Source organism: Notolepis coatsorum (genome assembly GCF_963971535.1).
Source record: "Notolepis coatsorum genome assembly, chromosome: 12".
Lineage (NCBI taxonomy): Eukaryota > Metazoa > Chordata > Actinopteri > Aulopiformes > Paralepididae > Notolepis > Notolepis coatsorum.
This window is the reverse complement of record NC_140176.1, coordinates 60,578,023-60,594,208: the sequence shown is the minus strand read 5'-3', so window position 1 is coordinate 60,594,208 and position 16,186 is coordinate 60,578,023. Positions and strand designations below refer to the sequence as shown.

The 16,186-nt window shown below is 43.9% G+C and overlaps 1 protein-coding gene across 1 annotated transcript in view; it reads left to right on the top strand.

Annotated features, from left to right (window-relative positions):
- The window catches only part of LOC311238080 (cadherin-12-like), a gene marked incomplete at both ends in the record, with an annotated part of 187,865 nt that overhangs the window by 96,460 nt on the left and 75,219 nt on the right, over positions 1–16,186 (top strand). The window contains 2 exons of the mRNA XM_084326050.1: positions 3,106–3,359; positions 7,196–7,332. Coding sequence (XP_084182176.1) covers positions 3,106–3,359; positions 7,196–7,332 — 391 coding nt within the window. The remainder of the gene's footprint in view (positions 1–3,105; positions 3,360–7,195; positions 7,333–16,186) is intronic.

Sequence of the window (16,186 nt, the reverse complement as noted above, 5' to 3'; positions counted from 1 at the left end):
ACTTCTCGCAGTGTCACATACATATAGAGATAAACACAGATAGTGACCAAAGTAACCAGGGTTGACTTCTCGCAGTGTCACATACATATAGAGATAAACACAGATAGTGACCAAAGTAACCAGGGTTGACTTCTCGCAGTGTCACATACATATAGAGATAAACACAGATAGTGACCAAAGTAACCAGGGTTGACTTCTCGCAGTGTCACGTACATATAGAGATAAACACAGATAGTATTACATTCAGACGGCCCCCCCCCACTCCTGCTTACCCAACTCGCCGCGACGCTGCATGTAATGCCCGTGGAATGCCGTCCCGACCAGCCGATGCAGACAGACAATTCCTCACTGTCCCAGACGTGGCTGTGTTGTAGAGCGATGAAGAGCCCGTCTGCACCGGCAGGATCGGTTGGCATCACCACTTCAGACACCAAGAATGTGGTGGATTTTTGACGTCTCCAGGGATGGTTAAATGAAATACAGAGACAAGAGATTGGCCTTAAATCAGAGTGCAAACCACCAGGTTCTCCACGGACATCTAGCAGCCTAAAACAGTGTCACACTGCGAATTAGATATTCTGAAATAATAAAACAGGAGCAGAAGGAGACTCACGTTAAATGAATACAATACAGGTTTATTGGAAAAGAAAATATATATAGTACGCCCATACGGACGGACTTTCAGTCTGTCAGAGTGTATATTCACAGGTCTGTCAGAGTGAAAGTGACAAAAAGCAAAAGTGTAATGTGTTATAACACAGTCAAATAGAGACGCCTTCTTTGATGCATTCCTTAGAACTCTGGGAGGCTCCAAAAGGTTTCTAGCCGGCGCTGACCTTGACAAACTTATCAGGGCAGATGAATAGTGCTCTGTTTTAAACAGAAATCCTGACTTCACCAAAAGAGGAGGGGGAGGAGGAGGAGGAGGAGGAGGAGGGAAGGAGAGGAGGAGGGAAGGAGGAGGAGGAGGAGGAGGAGGAGGAGGAGGAGGAGGAGGGAGGGAGGATGTGAAATTACCCTTCACAATAGCCATCCATCTCTAAAGCTAACCACTATTTGTAAAAGCCACAACCACGTTACCATATTTGTAATAATGTAAATCATTGTGTCGTTGTACATATTGTGTATACACCGTTAGAAGCTAACATAGCTTAGCTTGGTAGCTATTGTGCTAACAACATATCCCGACGTCCGGCTCGCTGGCCGGCAAGAATGCCCGACACAAAATGGTTCTCTCCTCTCTGTACACCCCCGTCCCCACGGGTACCCTGCCGGGGAGCCCATGGACGCGACAACGGCGGCAGCCGTAGGGTGCTCGAGCCCGCCGTAACGCTAGTGGTACACGATAGCTATGAGCTAACTAACGCTACAGGCTCAAACACCCTACGGCCGCTTCTGTTGTCGCGTCCACAAGCTCCCCGGCAGGACACCCGCGCGAACGGGGGCACACAAAGAGGAGAGAACCACCCCAAATCGAGCACTCATGCCGGCCGACAAGCCGGACACCGCGGTTGTTGTTAGCACAATAGTAGCCGTGATGCACCGAGTGGGCCACCATTGATCCACATGCAGCGACGTGTAGCTTGCATGATGCGTGTGCAGTGCTTTGCCACACAGGTCTGAGAAGAGGACCTGCACATGATTTTACTCGTTCCCCAAACTCCTCTACATGCCCCGATCTCAAATGGTTCACGACAGTAGACATAATGCTAACGTTAGCCAGCGCCATATATCGAGTAGTACTATGACCCGGACGGGCATAAGGCATACGTTTCCTGAAGTGACGTCACGGCCGTGCTAGCGTCTGATAAGCTTTTAGATTTGCTCGTGCATGTTATTCGTGCATGGACCTTTTTAACCATTTCTGAGTGAAATTTCCGGCGTCAAATGGAAAAAAATAAATAATTAAATTAGATACATATGATGTAAACTACCCATAATTGCAGAGTAGGGTTTAACCTGGTGGTTGGGCTTTAAATATAAATTTCTCATCAAGCCAGATGCAGAGATATTTATATTCAGTGACTTTCTCAATGCTAGACCCATTTACACTGGATATAGCTAAGTAAAGCATTATAATCAATACTTGTGGTTGTAGAAAACAGCATTTTTAACCAGCATTTTTTTATTTGCATTTATTACTGCACTGAGAGCATGCCTTCACTGACACACCAATTCCAGGAATATGATTTATGGATATCATTAATCTGTTCAAATGTTGTCATGAGTTGTCATGGTATTATGACAAATACAAATGCAGTTACTCACACTGAATACAAATGTGCATCGCAATGCTTTTCTCCAGACACACACTGTTCCAAAGAATATAAAGAATATTTCCACTACACCAAATCAATAAAGAAATTAATGACTGTAGGTATCTTTTGATGGCAGACATGAAGTCAATTGAGTCCTTAACGATCAGACATGTTATTGAAACCGGGGAGCAAGGCCTTCTGTTCTACACTCTTAACATAAATGGTTCTAATCTAAATAACACTAAACGTCGTTCTTTGGCTCGTAATCATCTACAGGCTGCGAGAGTAAAAAGGGTTAAAAAAAGATTTCGATTTTTTTTTTATAAAACACGCAAAAACCTGAATGTATACTATTACTGTTTTTTCAGTTTGTGATTGTTCAATGTCCCCCAGTTAAAGGGGGGGGGGGGTCAACTTCAGACAGTTCATAAAACATAGTTTAGTAAAAAATAAAGAGAGAGAGATAGCACAAATACAGATCGCAAGTACAGTATGAGGAGGCATAAATATATATATTCATAATTTGATGCATTGAAGGGACAACTATTACATTTCCAATGAGGTTATAAAATGTAACCTGACTTCCTTTAATCTAATGTTAATTTGATGTTAATCTGCTCTCATCTTGTATTGTACAATAATTGTAGCAACACAAAAAAAAACATCTGATAAAAACCACACCCACTTCCGGTCTTATATCTGAATACAGATTTAGTTGGTTAAACAGATACAGATACAAATAATGATGTCTCCGCACATCCCTACATGATAGGCTTGTATTCAACGAGACTCCCACCATCAACGCCACTCTTATCTAGTTAAAACATTATTTTGTTTTTCTCTTTAGCCCCTGGACTATGAAACCAAGAAGGCTTATACCTTTAAGGTGGATGCCTCCAACGCCCATCTGGACCCACGATTCCAAAGCTTCGGGGCCTTTAAAGACACAGCCACTGTGAAGGTTAACGTCTTGGACGTGGATGAGCCGCCGGTGTTCAATAAACCCTCCTATATGATGGATGTGTACGAGGACACACCTGCAGGCACCATCATCGGAGCTGTGACGGCCCAGGACCTGGACGCCAGCAGCAGTCCAGTCAGGTACGACTGCACACTTTTCTCATTATCATAATTGACAATATGTCGTATATATTTTTTGGGGAAATACTTGAAAATGGAAGCAAAATATAAAACAAAATGTAAAGTATAGAAGAAAAGTTGAGATCCAAGGCAGCTCTACAATTTTAAAATGCCTTTATTAATTTGCTTACATTATTTAGAAACTTTTAAAATACCGACATGTTTCGGCCTACACATGTCCTTCTTCAAGTATATTGAACATTTTCTCTGAATCGTGGAAGAAAACCAACGTGTCAAGTCTCCCAATTTCCAAGTGACCACATGTATTTGGACAGAAGGACTTGTGAGGCGTTTCAAACGGCTCAACATTGACCATATTTGCACTGCGGCCATTTTGCCCATATGTCATGCTCAGGTTGGCATTCCTTTCCACCCTGGGTGGGAACAGGGTGGAAGGGAATCTCAAACTGAGCATGACATACTGTACTAGTAAAATGGTTGTCATGCGAATATTGTCAATTGCTGTGATTATTTGCATGTCACTTAGACATCATCTGTGGATTGTATCCAGGGGTTTTGAATAACAACACAGAGACCTCAATACATAAGAATGAGACGTAATGGGATTTTAGGTGTACAAACTTTCGCTCTCTCTCTCCGGTATTAAAATAATACTTGGAGTGGTTTGACAACAATAGATTTTTCCCCTCAAAGATGGAAAGAGAGTGTTTTATGAAATATTTATGAGAGCTGTTTTGTTTCAAAATCTATTTTTTCCATTGCTCAGGCTGATATAGTTTTACAGCTTTGCAGTGATGATATTTGATGGAACACTCAGAATGGTGAGGATGCCTTTCGCATTGGATTGTTTTATTATTAATATTTAATGCCATGAAAGACAGCAGAATGGATGAGGCACAGATTTGTAAAACAAAAAGCATTTGCCCTCTATTGTGTAGACCTCCACTTTGTTTCAAAACACTTAATTATTCATCAGTACAACATCTGACATTGTTCATTCTTGTGCTAGGAACAAGAAGACGTACATTCTTCCCTTCAAAACAATAGTCCCAATGACCCATCATGCATAGGGAATCATGCTTTTAGAGTTGGGACTCATTTACTAGAATAGAGTTATCTCGAAAGAGCATCATGAATACTGCATCGTTCACTGATTCCAAACACCAGCATTAAGTTCATATGACTTTTGCCCCCACTGGGAGCGACGGTAGGTAGTCTAAAGTGAATCCCTTACTGCTCCCGTTGGAGCTGCTCAGCCTCTGCGGTAGACGACTGGTCGTACTGGGCAGAAGTCCGGTGTGATGGCCCATTCTGACCGCCTCCAGCCATGTTAAGCAGTGCGGGTGTAAAAAGTACCCGGAAATTATAAATTATATATAAATTAAGTGAAAGTATGGGTACCATCTCAAAATCGTACTTGAGTAAAAGTCAGAGTATCTAGCTAAAAACACACTAAAAAAGTTTCTACTTTTAAATGTACTTAAGTACTAAAAAGTAAAAGTAAAAACTTTTTTTCGGACTGTCTCTTCCGATAGCAGGTGTTTAATCAAAGATTCCCGTTTTCTAGTCTTGCACAAGGACCAATCAGCATGGGTATGGGCGGGTTCATTTTCCATTGATGGGGATTTGATTGGCTGTTTTTAAATAAAGTGCGGCCGCAGGATTAATAACGTTAATGTTAGATCGGCCAGAGAAACAAATATACTAATTAAATTGTTGGACCTGCGAGATTTGTACTTTGTAGGTCTGTATTTTAAATGTAAAGAGCAAAAAGTATGTTTTTTTTCTCTGAAATGTAATTGAGTAAAAGTACAAGTATACAAAACTAATAATACTTAAGTAAAGTACAAATCCCCAAAAACAGTACTTAAGTATTGTAACAAAGTACAATTACTCAAGTACTTTACACCCCTGGTCACGGGTAAACACAACAACACAACTTAGAATCATGTTCCGCTAAGATCCGCTGAAATGCATAGATATTGAGAGAGCAAGTCCTCTTCTTATTGATAAATCAAACTTTTGAGAAATCCAGTCGGGGAAGAGATGAAAAGTAGAAATCAGTGTGGCTACATACTATACTGTAGGTGTAACCTGTGCAAACTCATGCAATCCATCTGAAATGGTAAGGCCACGAACATGTGGACCCTGGAGATGATGAGCAAGCCCACCTACGGTACTCGCTCACTTTGATCCATCTTCACTGACGTTTCTGATGAAACCATAGCCCCCCGTAAGAATCAAAAGCTCAGTGGAACATGTATACCTTCCCAGTGCTTCTGTTATACTATTATACGTTGTGTAAAGTCAAGGTGTGGTCTGGAACAACATTCATTATTATTCAAAAGGAAGAGACAACAGTGTTTAAGATCAGCTCGTGATGTGCTCTTTATTCTTCATAAATATATATATATATATATATATATATATATATATATATATATATATATATATATATATATATATATATATATATATAGTGCTGTCAATAGATACAAAATAATTAACTAGTTAATCTCACAATTTTCTGTAATTAATCTAGATTAAAAATAGCATTTTTCTACTTAAAACCGAAGCTTGTAACAGATATTTACTTGAGTAAAATCATGGAATTAATGTAAAATCAACACAAAGAAAGTATATTTATATTCAAAGACTGCTAATAGCTTTCTTTGAATACAGGTTCTCTCCTGTGAAATACAAATGTTCAACAAAACCATCAACATTGACTCAGCTAGACCTCTTACTTATATCCGAACAAGCAAATATACTGCTGAAAGTTCAGAATGTTGAAGATTTTTCACTCCATAGATTAATGTAGATTCATTTATTTTAATGATTTAAATAATTTAAATTAATCTCCAAAGTTAAAGCATTAATTTTGACAGCCCTAATATATTTATAATGTCTCTAATTAAAAGAAATAACTGTAACAATAACACTGGGTTCCTCTGGTGGTCAGCGTCCAGCGATTCAAGGTTTTGAAGAAGTTAAGACTCTTAAATCACTGTTAAATCAGGATTTACACAATAGATATTGTAGATAGTAAACATGAAACTCAAAATTCAATAGAAGGCTAAACTGGATGGATTTACAAGCCGTCAAGCCTTTGAACCAGAGTTGTGATAGAAGTTGTAATATTCATCAAAGGGACTCGTGTTCACTCCAAGGCTGAGAGAGGGCTTAGATTAATTGGAAACTCAAACATACAACCCAATAGAACCTGGAGCCTAAGTACAATAACTTCCCCTGTTATGATGGAAGACCAAATAGTCTGTAGACACTACGCTGTATACTACAATTCTGGGTATTGGCGGTTGATGCAAGTCCAGAATGACGTAAACAATATATAGTATTCATGTGAATATTTTTTTCAAGATGAATGAAATAGCACGCCGTGAGAAACTATGTGGTAAATGGAGTGGCCTTCGATTTGGCATTCGTAGTTTGTGTTTCACATTCGGCACTCAGAGGCGTAGCGGTTAAGGCCTAACACTCACAGCTCACAGAAACCATAGCGGCATCTCGTGTCTCCGTTGTCTATGAAAGATTGATAACATTTCCAAAAAATGGGCTAAATTCATTCACCCCCCCCCCCCCCCCCAAGCAGAATGTTTAGTCAGCATGATAGGCAAGTATATGTGCCCCCATTACTAGATTGAACTGCGTATGCATAGCACAGCAGATTCTGTGGGAATGACCGTTGGGTATGAATAATGAAGGCCCGGTGCCACATTATATTTTCCCACATGCACCTGCCCACAGGGAAAGGCACGACACTTGTACGCCCTTGTTTGTGTTGGAAATGGCCGTTATTTACCTACGTTTCTATTTAGGTATTCCATCGACTGGAAGAGTGACTTGGACAGCTACTTCGACATTGATCCGGTGGAGGGAACGATTTCCACCAACGAGCTCCTCGACAGGGAACGCATCGCCCAGCACAACATCTCCATTGTGGCGACCAAACTTAGTAAGTAGTATGACAACGGGATCGATCGTGATTCACGCCCTCTGGCGCCGTTGTCCTTCCTCCACTGTAGTCGGTGTGAAGGATTTAACACACTTTTACTCGAGTCAATACTCAATCCCAATTTTGTTGCGAGTCATTTATAGTGGACCGTAAACCATGATGACTCCCCTGGAGGGTTTATCATTAGGACATTCTCCTCTGGCCGTGCCCACCTTAATCTTCCGTCTTCTCATTGTTGAAACCGGTTTCTCTGAAAAGGATTTGATGACATAACAATTTGGAGCAGTAGTTTTCTTTAGCCTCAGAAGCCGGGCTCATCTAGCCGCCCGGACCCATTTCAGTGGGTTGGAGTAGCTACTTGCCTTGACAGACAAGATCCTTCAGCCAATTCAGCTTAACAAACGTTTGCCAAATCCCCCTCAGAAGAACGGCGGAAACTAGCATTTTCTTACCAGAGTCAACTTTTATCTATGGTGTGGTAAAAAGGTGAATACTTTTTACAGTGTTGTGCAACACACAGATACAGTGAGACCACACCAGTCACCAGTACAGTACAGTAAGTACAGTACACATATTAAGGCTGCCAGAGTCTGGCGTACTGTGAGCAGACCGGACTCTGTGGATATGTAATGCTAAAATGTGTACTGTACTGTACTGTAGTCATTACTACTATGGCAGCGCAGTATCTGTGATCTCCTAATAAAACAAGTCATTTGAATATTAATATAAGCCTACTGCGTTCATTCATTATGCACGTAGACTATACAGTGTGTGTGTGTGTGTGTGTGTGTGTGTGTGTGTGTGTGTGTGTGTGTGTGTGTGTGTGTGTGTGTGTGTGTGTGTGTGTGTGTGTGTGTGTGTGTGTGTGTGTGTGTGTGTGTGTGTGTGTGTGTGTGTGTGTGTGTGTGTGTGTGTGTGTGTAGGTGTGTGTGTGTGTAGGTGTGTGTGTGTGTTGCGGCAGGTGCATGGCCAGGAGCCACTATAGGTATATAGTGTGCTGTGTGATGATAATACATTTGAATCTAATCTAATTTTGATCCGGCACTCGCCATACCTTGGCTTCTAGCCAAATTTTACATTTGAAATCAATCTGAAATACTTTTTGTCATTTGTGACAAAATCATCTCATTTGTGTTTCATTTGTGAGACGTGCGCTGATGTTTTGCAGCTGATACTGTATCCTGCACACACACACACACACACACACACACACACACACACACACACACACACACACACACACACACACACACACACACACACACACTGTACACAGGCGCACATGCATGCTCCGTAGTGTGATAGCGATTTGCGACTCCAAATGATAATCTTTTATATAATCTCCCAAAATGAGATTCGATTAGATTCAACTGTATTGTCATCATACAGCACAAGTACAATACAACAAAAATAAGTTTGGCATCCAACCAGAGTGCAAATGTAAGTACAATCAAGCCATTTCTACACTGGCTCGCCTCTTAGACATGCGCAATCAATGTAATAATTAAATAAAACCCAACAATAAATAATATAAGAATAACAAGACGGTATATGGAATATTAACTCAATGGGGGCCATTCACATAATATTACGTGATTGCCCGACAACCGTTGGGTGCCAGACCACGTAATATTACGTGTTTGGTTCATTTAAAAAAAAATATTATTTTAATATCCTATTTAATGCCCGTATGTTGCCGTTAGAAGCCCTACTGCGACGCTGAGGGTGCAGTACCAGCCATATTCTCCCAGGAGGCGGTATCGAGCTGCAGTAAACCTTGTTCCAGACCATTGTGTTACACTGTAAGGTAGGGACAGGGCCGGACTGGGGAAATAATTCATACCGGGAGATATAGCGCGAAATATAGCCCCAGTCAGGCCACTTTTTAAGCGTGGGTTCTGGGGGTCCCCCACCAGGAAATTCTTTGTTACAAAGACTTAATTTCCTGCATTCTGGTGAATTTTAGTGCATGTGAATCACAAACTAATGAGCCAACAATTGCTTAGTACAATGTACTGTTATGGACCTCAAATAAAACTGTTGTGGCACTAGCAATGCTACTCTCTCCACCTTCAAAAAGAAAAAAGCAAGAGCACAACATATTTTTCTATTTACTATTATAATACAGTTAACCACTCTCTCCTGTAAGGGCCTTTCTTTTTCTTTGTTTTATCCCTCTCTCCTCCACTCTTTCTATTTCTTCCACTGTCCATCTTGACATCAACGTTAATTGACTTTCGCTCTACTGTATCTCTCCCGAGTCCCTCACTACCTGGCTCATTGCCTGGCTGTTATTCTGCATCTGAGTGCCGTCTGCCATTCCATTCGCTGCCTCCGCTGTCAATCAGTTGTATCGCCTGGTCCCGCCTCCACCAATCACAAGCGGCAGCACGGCTCCATTGTGTGTGTGTGATCCGCCGGCCCGTGAGAGAGAGAGTCAGATAATTCTCCAACTCTGTGGCAGACAGTGAAATCCTGGTTGTTCCCCACCCATCTAGGTTATCTAACTATCGCGCCGCGCCGCCGCCACAACTAGAAACAATCGCCTGGCAAAAAAAAATAATAATAATAAAAAAATGATTTTTTTTTATTTATTTTTTTTTATATATTTTTTTTAAAATCTGTGCAGGCCAGGCCACCGGGAAAACTCCCGGTGCTCCCGATGGCCAGTCCGGGCCTGGGTAGGGATGCACGATAATTATGACGTCATCCCGATAAACCCGATAACGTTATTGATAGCTCCGATAATATCATATATTTTTTGGTAAAAAAAATGCGGTGTGGGTGAATTGGGATGAAGGGCATTTGTTTTTACTGTAGGCTCCTCCCGTTTTGCCAGTACTGTGGTACGACTGATAGCGTGTGGTTTAGGAAGAGGGCGTTTTACACAAATCCAGCGCTCCCTTTCTTGGCTGTGACATAGCCACGTAAGTTTCTGAAGCAGCGCGGATGTAAACAAAGATGGCGTCAGTAGTGTGGGGAAAAAAGTTTGCTTGCTATTTGTAACTAATGCAATGCAGAAGTTCCACGAGGAGGGAAAAGGGCAACAACTTATAATACATCCAACCTAACAAGTCTGTTATGGTTTGTAACCGACCCCAATCGCACAACACAAGACAGGTATGAGAGTAAGCCAAAACAGGGCATTTATTTCTTACATAACAAAAAGCGGCACAGTCCCTTTAAGGGAGAACACAAAAACACTAGAGTAAAGGAAATATGGAAAATGCTGCACTGTGCCTTTAAGAGGCGAACAGGCTAAGGGACTAAGGCTAAGGGCCAGGGCTAAGGACCAGGGCTAAGTGTCAGGGCCAGGACCAGGGGCACTGGAGAGGGGGACAGGGACAGAGGCCCGGAGAGGCGGGCTGGAGACGGGGACAGAGAACAGGGTTAAGGACTTGGACAGGGCGAGGGCCAGAGCTGCTTACAGGGAAAAGGACAGGGTTCCGACGGCGGAGGCCTGGCACGGAGATCCTCTTCGTCCCTACTCGGATGCTGCAGACGGGCAGCGCAGAACAAAGGGGGTCCCAGGGGACCGGGATGGGAACACGCCATCCTCCCGTGGAATACTAGGGAGCGACGACGAGCCTGGGTCCAAGGGGAACGGGATGGGCACAAGCCATCCTCCCGTGGAATACTAGGGAGCGACGACGAGCCTCACCCCAGGAACGAGGATCATGAAGAGACGCCTTCCTCCCGTGGAATCGGGAGCGATGACGAGCCGGCTAGAGACGTCTGGAGTGGGAACACTGGAAAACCTCCCGTAGAGAATTAGAGAGCGAAGACGGTATCCCACTCCAGGCAAACGGCGACAGGTGGTGATGGCTGGCACGTCGTCTCACGCCGGAGACGCGGCAGGTGATGGTAACGTACAGGATGGTAACGTACAGAACTCCATGAACACAGAGTGAACACAGATACAGAGTCCAGAACTCAGAGTCCAGAACACAGAACGACCCGACAAGGACTGGAGGGGAGTCTGCAACCTATGTACTCTCCCGAGGTGATTGCAAACTCCCAACAGGTGCGTGAAGGTAGAGGATCAAGGATGTCCAAGGGTGGGGGCTGGTGAAGAGTAGAGGAGAGTAAATCATCGCAAGGGTGGGGGCTGTTGAGGAGAGTAGACAGGGAAAACACAGGAAAAAGGTCCAGGGACAGGCGAATCCTCACACAAGTCACCTGCAACATCACCACCACTACGATGGTGTGTTATTGTCTTAAAAGCCTACGACGACACGCGAGCAGCTAAAGCTGCTGTAAATCTAGCCCCTTTCATGACTGTGATGCAACCCTTGGTTGAATACGCAGCCACTTATTGCTCCGTAGTAGCCAGGTTAATTTGCACCACCAAGCACTGCTTAAAAGCTAGCGGCTTGAGCCCTTGGGTCATTTCTGTCAAACTTCTTTAATTTAGCAAACGCCTCGTCAATAGGTACAAGCGCCGCGGGTTCCTTTGTAGCTGGCTTTGGATGCTGCTCGTGCGTCGTCGTAGGCTTTTAACACACCACCGTAGCGGTGGTGATGTTGCAGGTGACTTGTTAGGTTGGATGTATTATAAGTTATTGACGGATTGTGAATTTTCTAATTCAAATTATATTTATTTGGAAAAATAAATATGGTAACTTTATCAGTCAAAACTGTTGTCTTGGCTTTGTTTTGTTCATAGTAGTAACGCTCATGTCATGATAAATCTGGTTAGGTCAAAACTACAGGAATATACATTTAAGTTGGTGTTAAGTTATTGTCCTGGGAAGTATTTTTATGTATTATTATTATTATTGTATTGTGATATGTTTTGTTTCACGTAAAAAAAAAAAAGAAGAAAACAAAATATTTTATCAAAAAAATTAAAGGAATATACATTTAAAAAAATATTATAATACAATAAATATCGGTTATCGGTATCGGCCTTGAGGAGCATAAAGTTATCGGTGTCAAAAAATCAATATCGTGCACCCCTACTGTAAGGTCTCCGGGCGCAGATTTTTACTACACGGCAAGGCTATAGGCTCAATCGCTTGCATCAAAACGTCTACGGGACATCCGATCCATATGCTGTGATTGATTATGCCGTGGCCCTAATCGACATTGGATGTACCAGGTGGCGATCAAACAATTGGAATATCATTTTTGGAATACTCCCGGCCACAGGTAAGGACTATCTGACGTAAATTCTGGCTTGATTGTGCAATGTTTTCATACCGATCCAGCTGATTAGCGTTTTTAGGATTCAATACTAATGCCGTAATCAATAATCAGAAACAACTCCCCCCCCCCCTTTCATGCATTCATGATGGAACATGATACCGATCAAATGCATTTGGATTTTTAACTCTAGCTTGTGTAGGGCCGAAACGCAGATCGATTTAACGTTATTAGCTTAGCGCCTTAGCCTTGCAGGAATTATCCCAGACCATTCCGATATAACGCTCATATTCATTACGGTATAAAACGAGAACGTATTGATGAAAAAAATATTTCTTTATGGCATATTGAAGGGAAGGTTTATACTGTCAATTGACAATGACATTGGACCCATAGCTATAATATAAAATATAGATTTAGCTCTACAAACAATTGTTTAAAGCATGGCCTAGCTAGAACAGGATGAGGCCAATAGCTGGCACTGATTGAGTTAATAGTATATTCTACTATAGCTATATCCGCGGCGATCGGTTTAGTTTTTATTTATTTGTTTATTTCCTGACATGGTTGTTGAGTCATGGCTATACTTGTTAAATTGCAAAGCGCTTCCGCTACCTGTGGAATACGGAGCAATTCTGAACCTCTATTTCCACAAGGCCCTCGCATTATAATGAGCTGGACAGGCGTGTCTGTATGCAAATGAAGTAAACGGGAATGCGCGTTAAATTTTGTAATTTTTTTGTATCCTCTTTTTCTCCGCCTGATTTTCTATTTTTCACCACATCCCAATTTAGTCGTTATGCCAATTTCCCCGCTCCCCTACCTGGTTGTTGTGCGCATGTTCCTCCTACTGGTCGGTACAATGGAACCCTGAAGTCTACCACACGCTTCCTCCGACACATGTGGAGACAGCCAGTGGCTCTCTTTTCACCTCGCAGCGAGGACTCTCATTGGTGAGGCGTAACGAGTGGGAGGTCACGCTGCCTTCACCATTTCCTGCCTTTCGTTGAGCAGGCGCCCAGACCTGACCTGTAGGCGTTGCTGTCCACAACGCCAGATTACCACCCTCGACTTCCCTCCCACTAACTCAGCCAAACGAGTTAGTATGACGACCGGCCCAAGCCGCAGGCAATGCTGACTCCGGGAGTCGAGACCGCAGCCTCTTGCATTTGTGACGAGCGCAATCTCCGCTACGCCATCCGACCGCGCGTTCAAGTTTGTCAATGAGTGACGTATCTCATTCTGGGCATCGCAGCTGTGATCTTTTTGGCAAGTTAAGACAGCCTCTCCATGCATTGGTGAATCCGGGTGTAATTGTCGTCGGCTTTCTCTTATGACCTTCCAAGGTGGTTGTCGTAAGATAAATATTATGAAAATGTTTTGATTGATTGATTGAAAACTTTATTAACATATTGCAGAATGGGTACAATACAGTACAGCTCAATACACACAATTGTTAACACTTTGAGCGCCACGCCTGGTTTTCCTTTTTACCGGCTGAATGCCACCATCGGCGCCAATGTTAACGTTAATATCGCCTAATCTATGTTTTAAATTATGGCTATGTGTCTAATCTGCCCATCGCATTATCAAAGACTATTTTCCAGTCAGTGCTGTCAAGGCAGATTGTTTTTTTATCCCGTCGTTTCCGTTTCAGAGCAGTTAGAAAAGCCTGTGAGGATTCGCCGTTTCCCTGGACCTTTAATTCCCTGTCTCCTCACCTCACCAGCCCCCACCCTTGCGATGTTTACTCTCCTCTGCTCTTAACCGGCCCCCACCCTTGGACTACCTTTCACAGCTGTCATAGGTTATGATTAGCGCCCCAGAGGGCTTTAAATACCTGGACCTCCCCTCCAGTCCTGGTCGGGTCGTTCTGTATGCTGGTTCGGTGTTCTGGAATCTGTATCTTTATCTGTGTTCAGTGTTCATGGAGTCCTGGACGTTACCATCACCTGCCGCGTCTCCGGCGTGAGACGACGTGCCAGCCATCACCACCTGTCGCCGTTTGCCTGGAGTGGGACACCGTCTGCGCTCTCTAATCCTCTACGGGAGGTTTTCCAGTTGTTCCCACTCCAGACGTCAAGCCGGCGCGCATCGCTTCCTATTCCACGTGAGGATGCGTCTCTTCGCCCCGGTCCCCTGGGACCCCGGTGTTCTGCGCTGCCAGTCTGCAGCATCCAAGGGGGGATCTCCGTGCCAGGCCTGGAGTGGTGTTCCCACTCCAGACGTCAAGCCGGCGCACTCCCACTCCAGACGTCAAGCCGGTGCGCATCGCTTCCTATTCCACGGGAGGATGCGTCTCTTCGCCCCGGTCCCCTGGGACCCCGGTGTTCCGCGCTGCCCGTCTGCAGCATCCGAAGGGGGATCTCCGTGCCAGGCCTGGAGTGGTGTTCCCACTCCAGACGTCAAGCCGGCGCGCTCCCACTCCAGACCAGACGTCAAGCCGGCGCGCTCCCACTCCAGACGTCAAGCCGGCGCGCATCGCTTCCTATTCCACGGGAGGATGCGTCTCTTCGCCCCGGTCCTCTGGGACCCCGGTGTTCTGCGCTGCCCGTCTGCAGCTTCCGAGGAGGATCTCCGTGCCAGGCCTCCGCCGTCGGAACCCTGCCATCCCTGTAAGCAGCTCTGGCCCTCGCCCTGTCCAAGGCCTTAACCCTGTTCTCTGTCCCTGTCTCCAGCCCGCCTCTCCGGGCCTCTGTCCCTGTCCCCCTCTCCAGTGCCCCCTGGTCCTGGTCCTTGACTTTTTGCCCTGGCCCTGTCCCTTAGCCTTAGCCCCTTAGCCTGCTCGCCTCTTAAAGGCACAGTGCCGCAATTTCCCTATTTCTTGACTCTTGTGTTTTTGTGTTCTCCCTTAAAGGGACAGTGCCGCTTTTTGTTTTGTAATGAATAAATGCCCTGTTTTGGCTTACTCTCATACCTGTCTTGTGTTGTGCGATTGGGGTCGGTTACAAACCATAACAAAGCCCCCGTTTTGATATAAAAAACAGCTCATTCTGGAGCATTCTATGAAAATCGTCTTTTAATGGAATATTCCACAACGTTGATATTCGTCTGCCTTTTTATGAATCGTTTTCAAATAAACGCTAGATGATCAATATTATACGTGCACGCAAGCACATTACGGCCGCGCACGGATAATCGTCTCGTTGATTTCCTCTCTGACTTTTACAGTGAAACCGAAAGAAGACATTTCACAAAACAGCCTATACTGTATCTTCATCAAACTTACTCTGATTATCCTAACACTGATAACATAGAGTCCTTACCTGACATCAGATGGTATCCAACTGGTATCTTCCAATTCCTGATCACCATTCGAAAAAATCGATACGTGTATGTATCCAACGTGATACTGTAGAACTCCATGATCAGCAGGGATCTGAGGTTACAGAATGAACTGTGGTAACCCCGGCTGGATCAGTGGACTGGAAAATGTGGAGTACCGGATTTTTTTCCCCATTCATTTTCATTGAGTCCATTCCAAAATCACTTATGTCATCTGGGAGACGACAGGGGGCGCTTTTTTCCACAGTGATCGCAGCGCCGCTCGGCTATACTCGGGTAGGCTCGGGTGATGCAATCATTTTTCAGATCGCAAAAAAAAAGAAAAATCCGAGAAATCTCGTGAGTGGCATTCAACGTCACTATTAAGAACCAGAGATATCTTGTGAGTGGCACTCAAAGTGTTAAGGGGATGCAGACCAGAGAA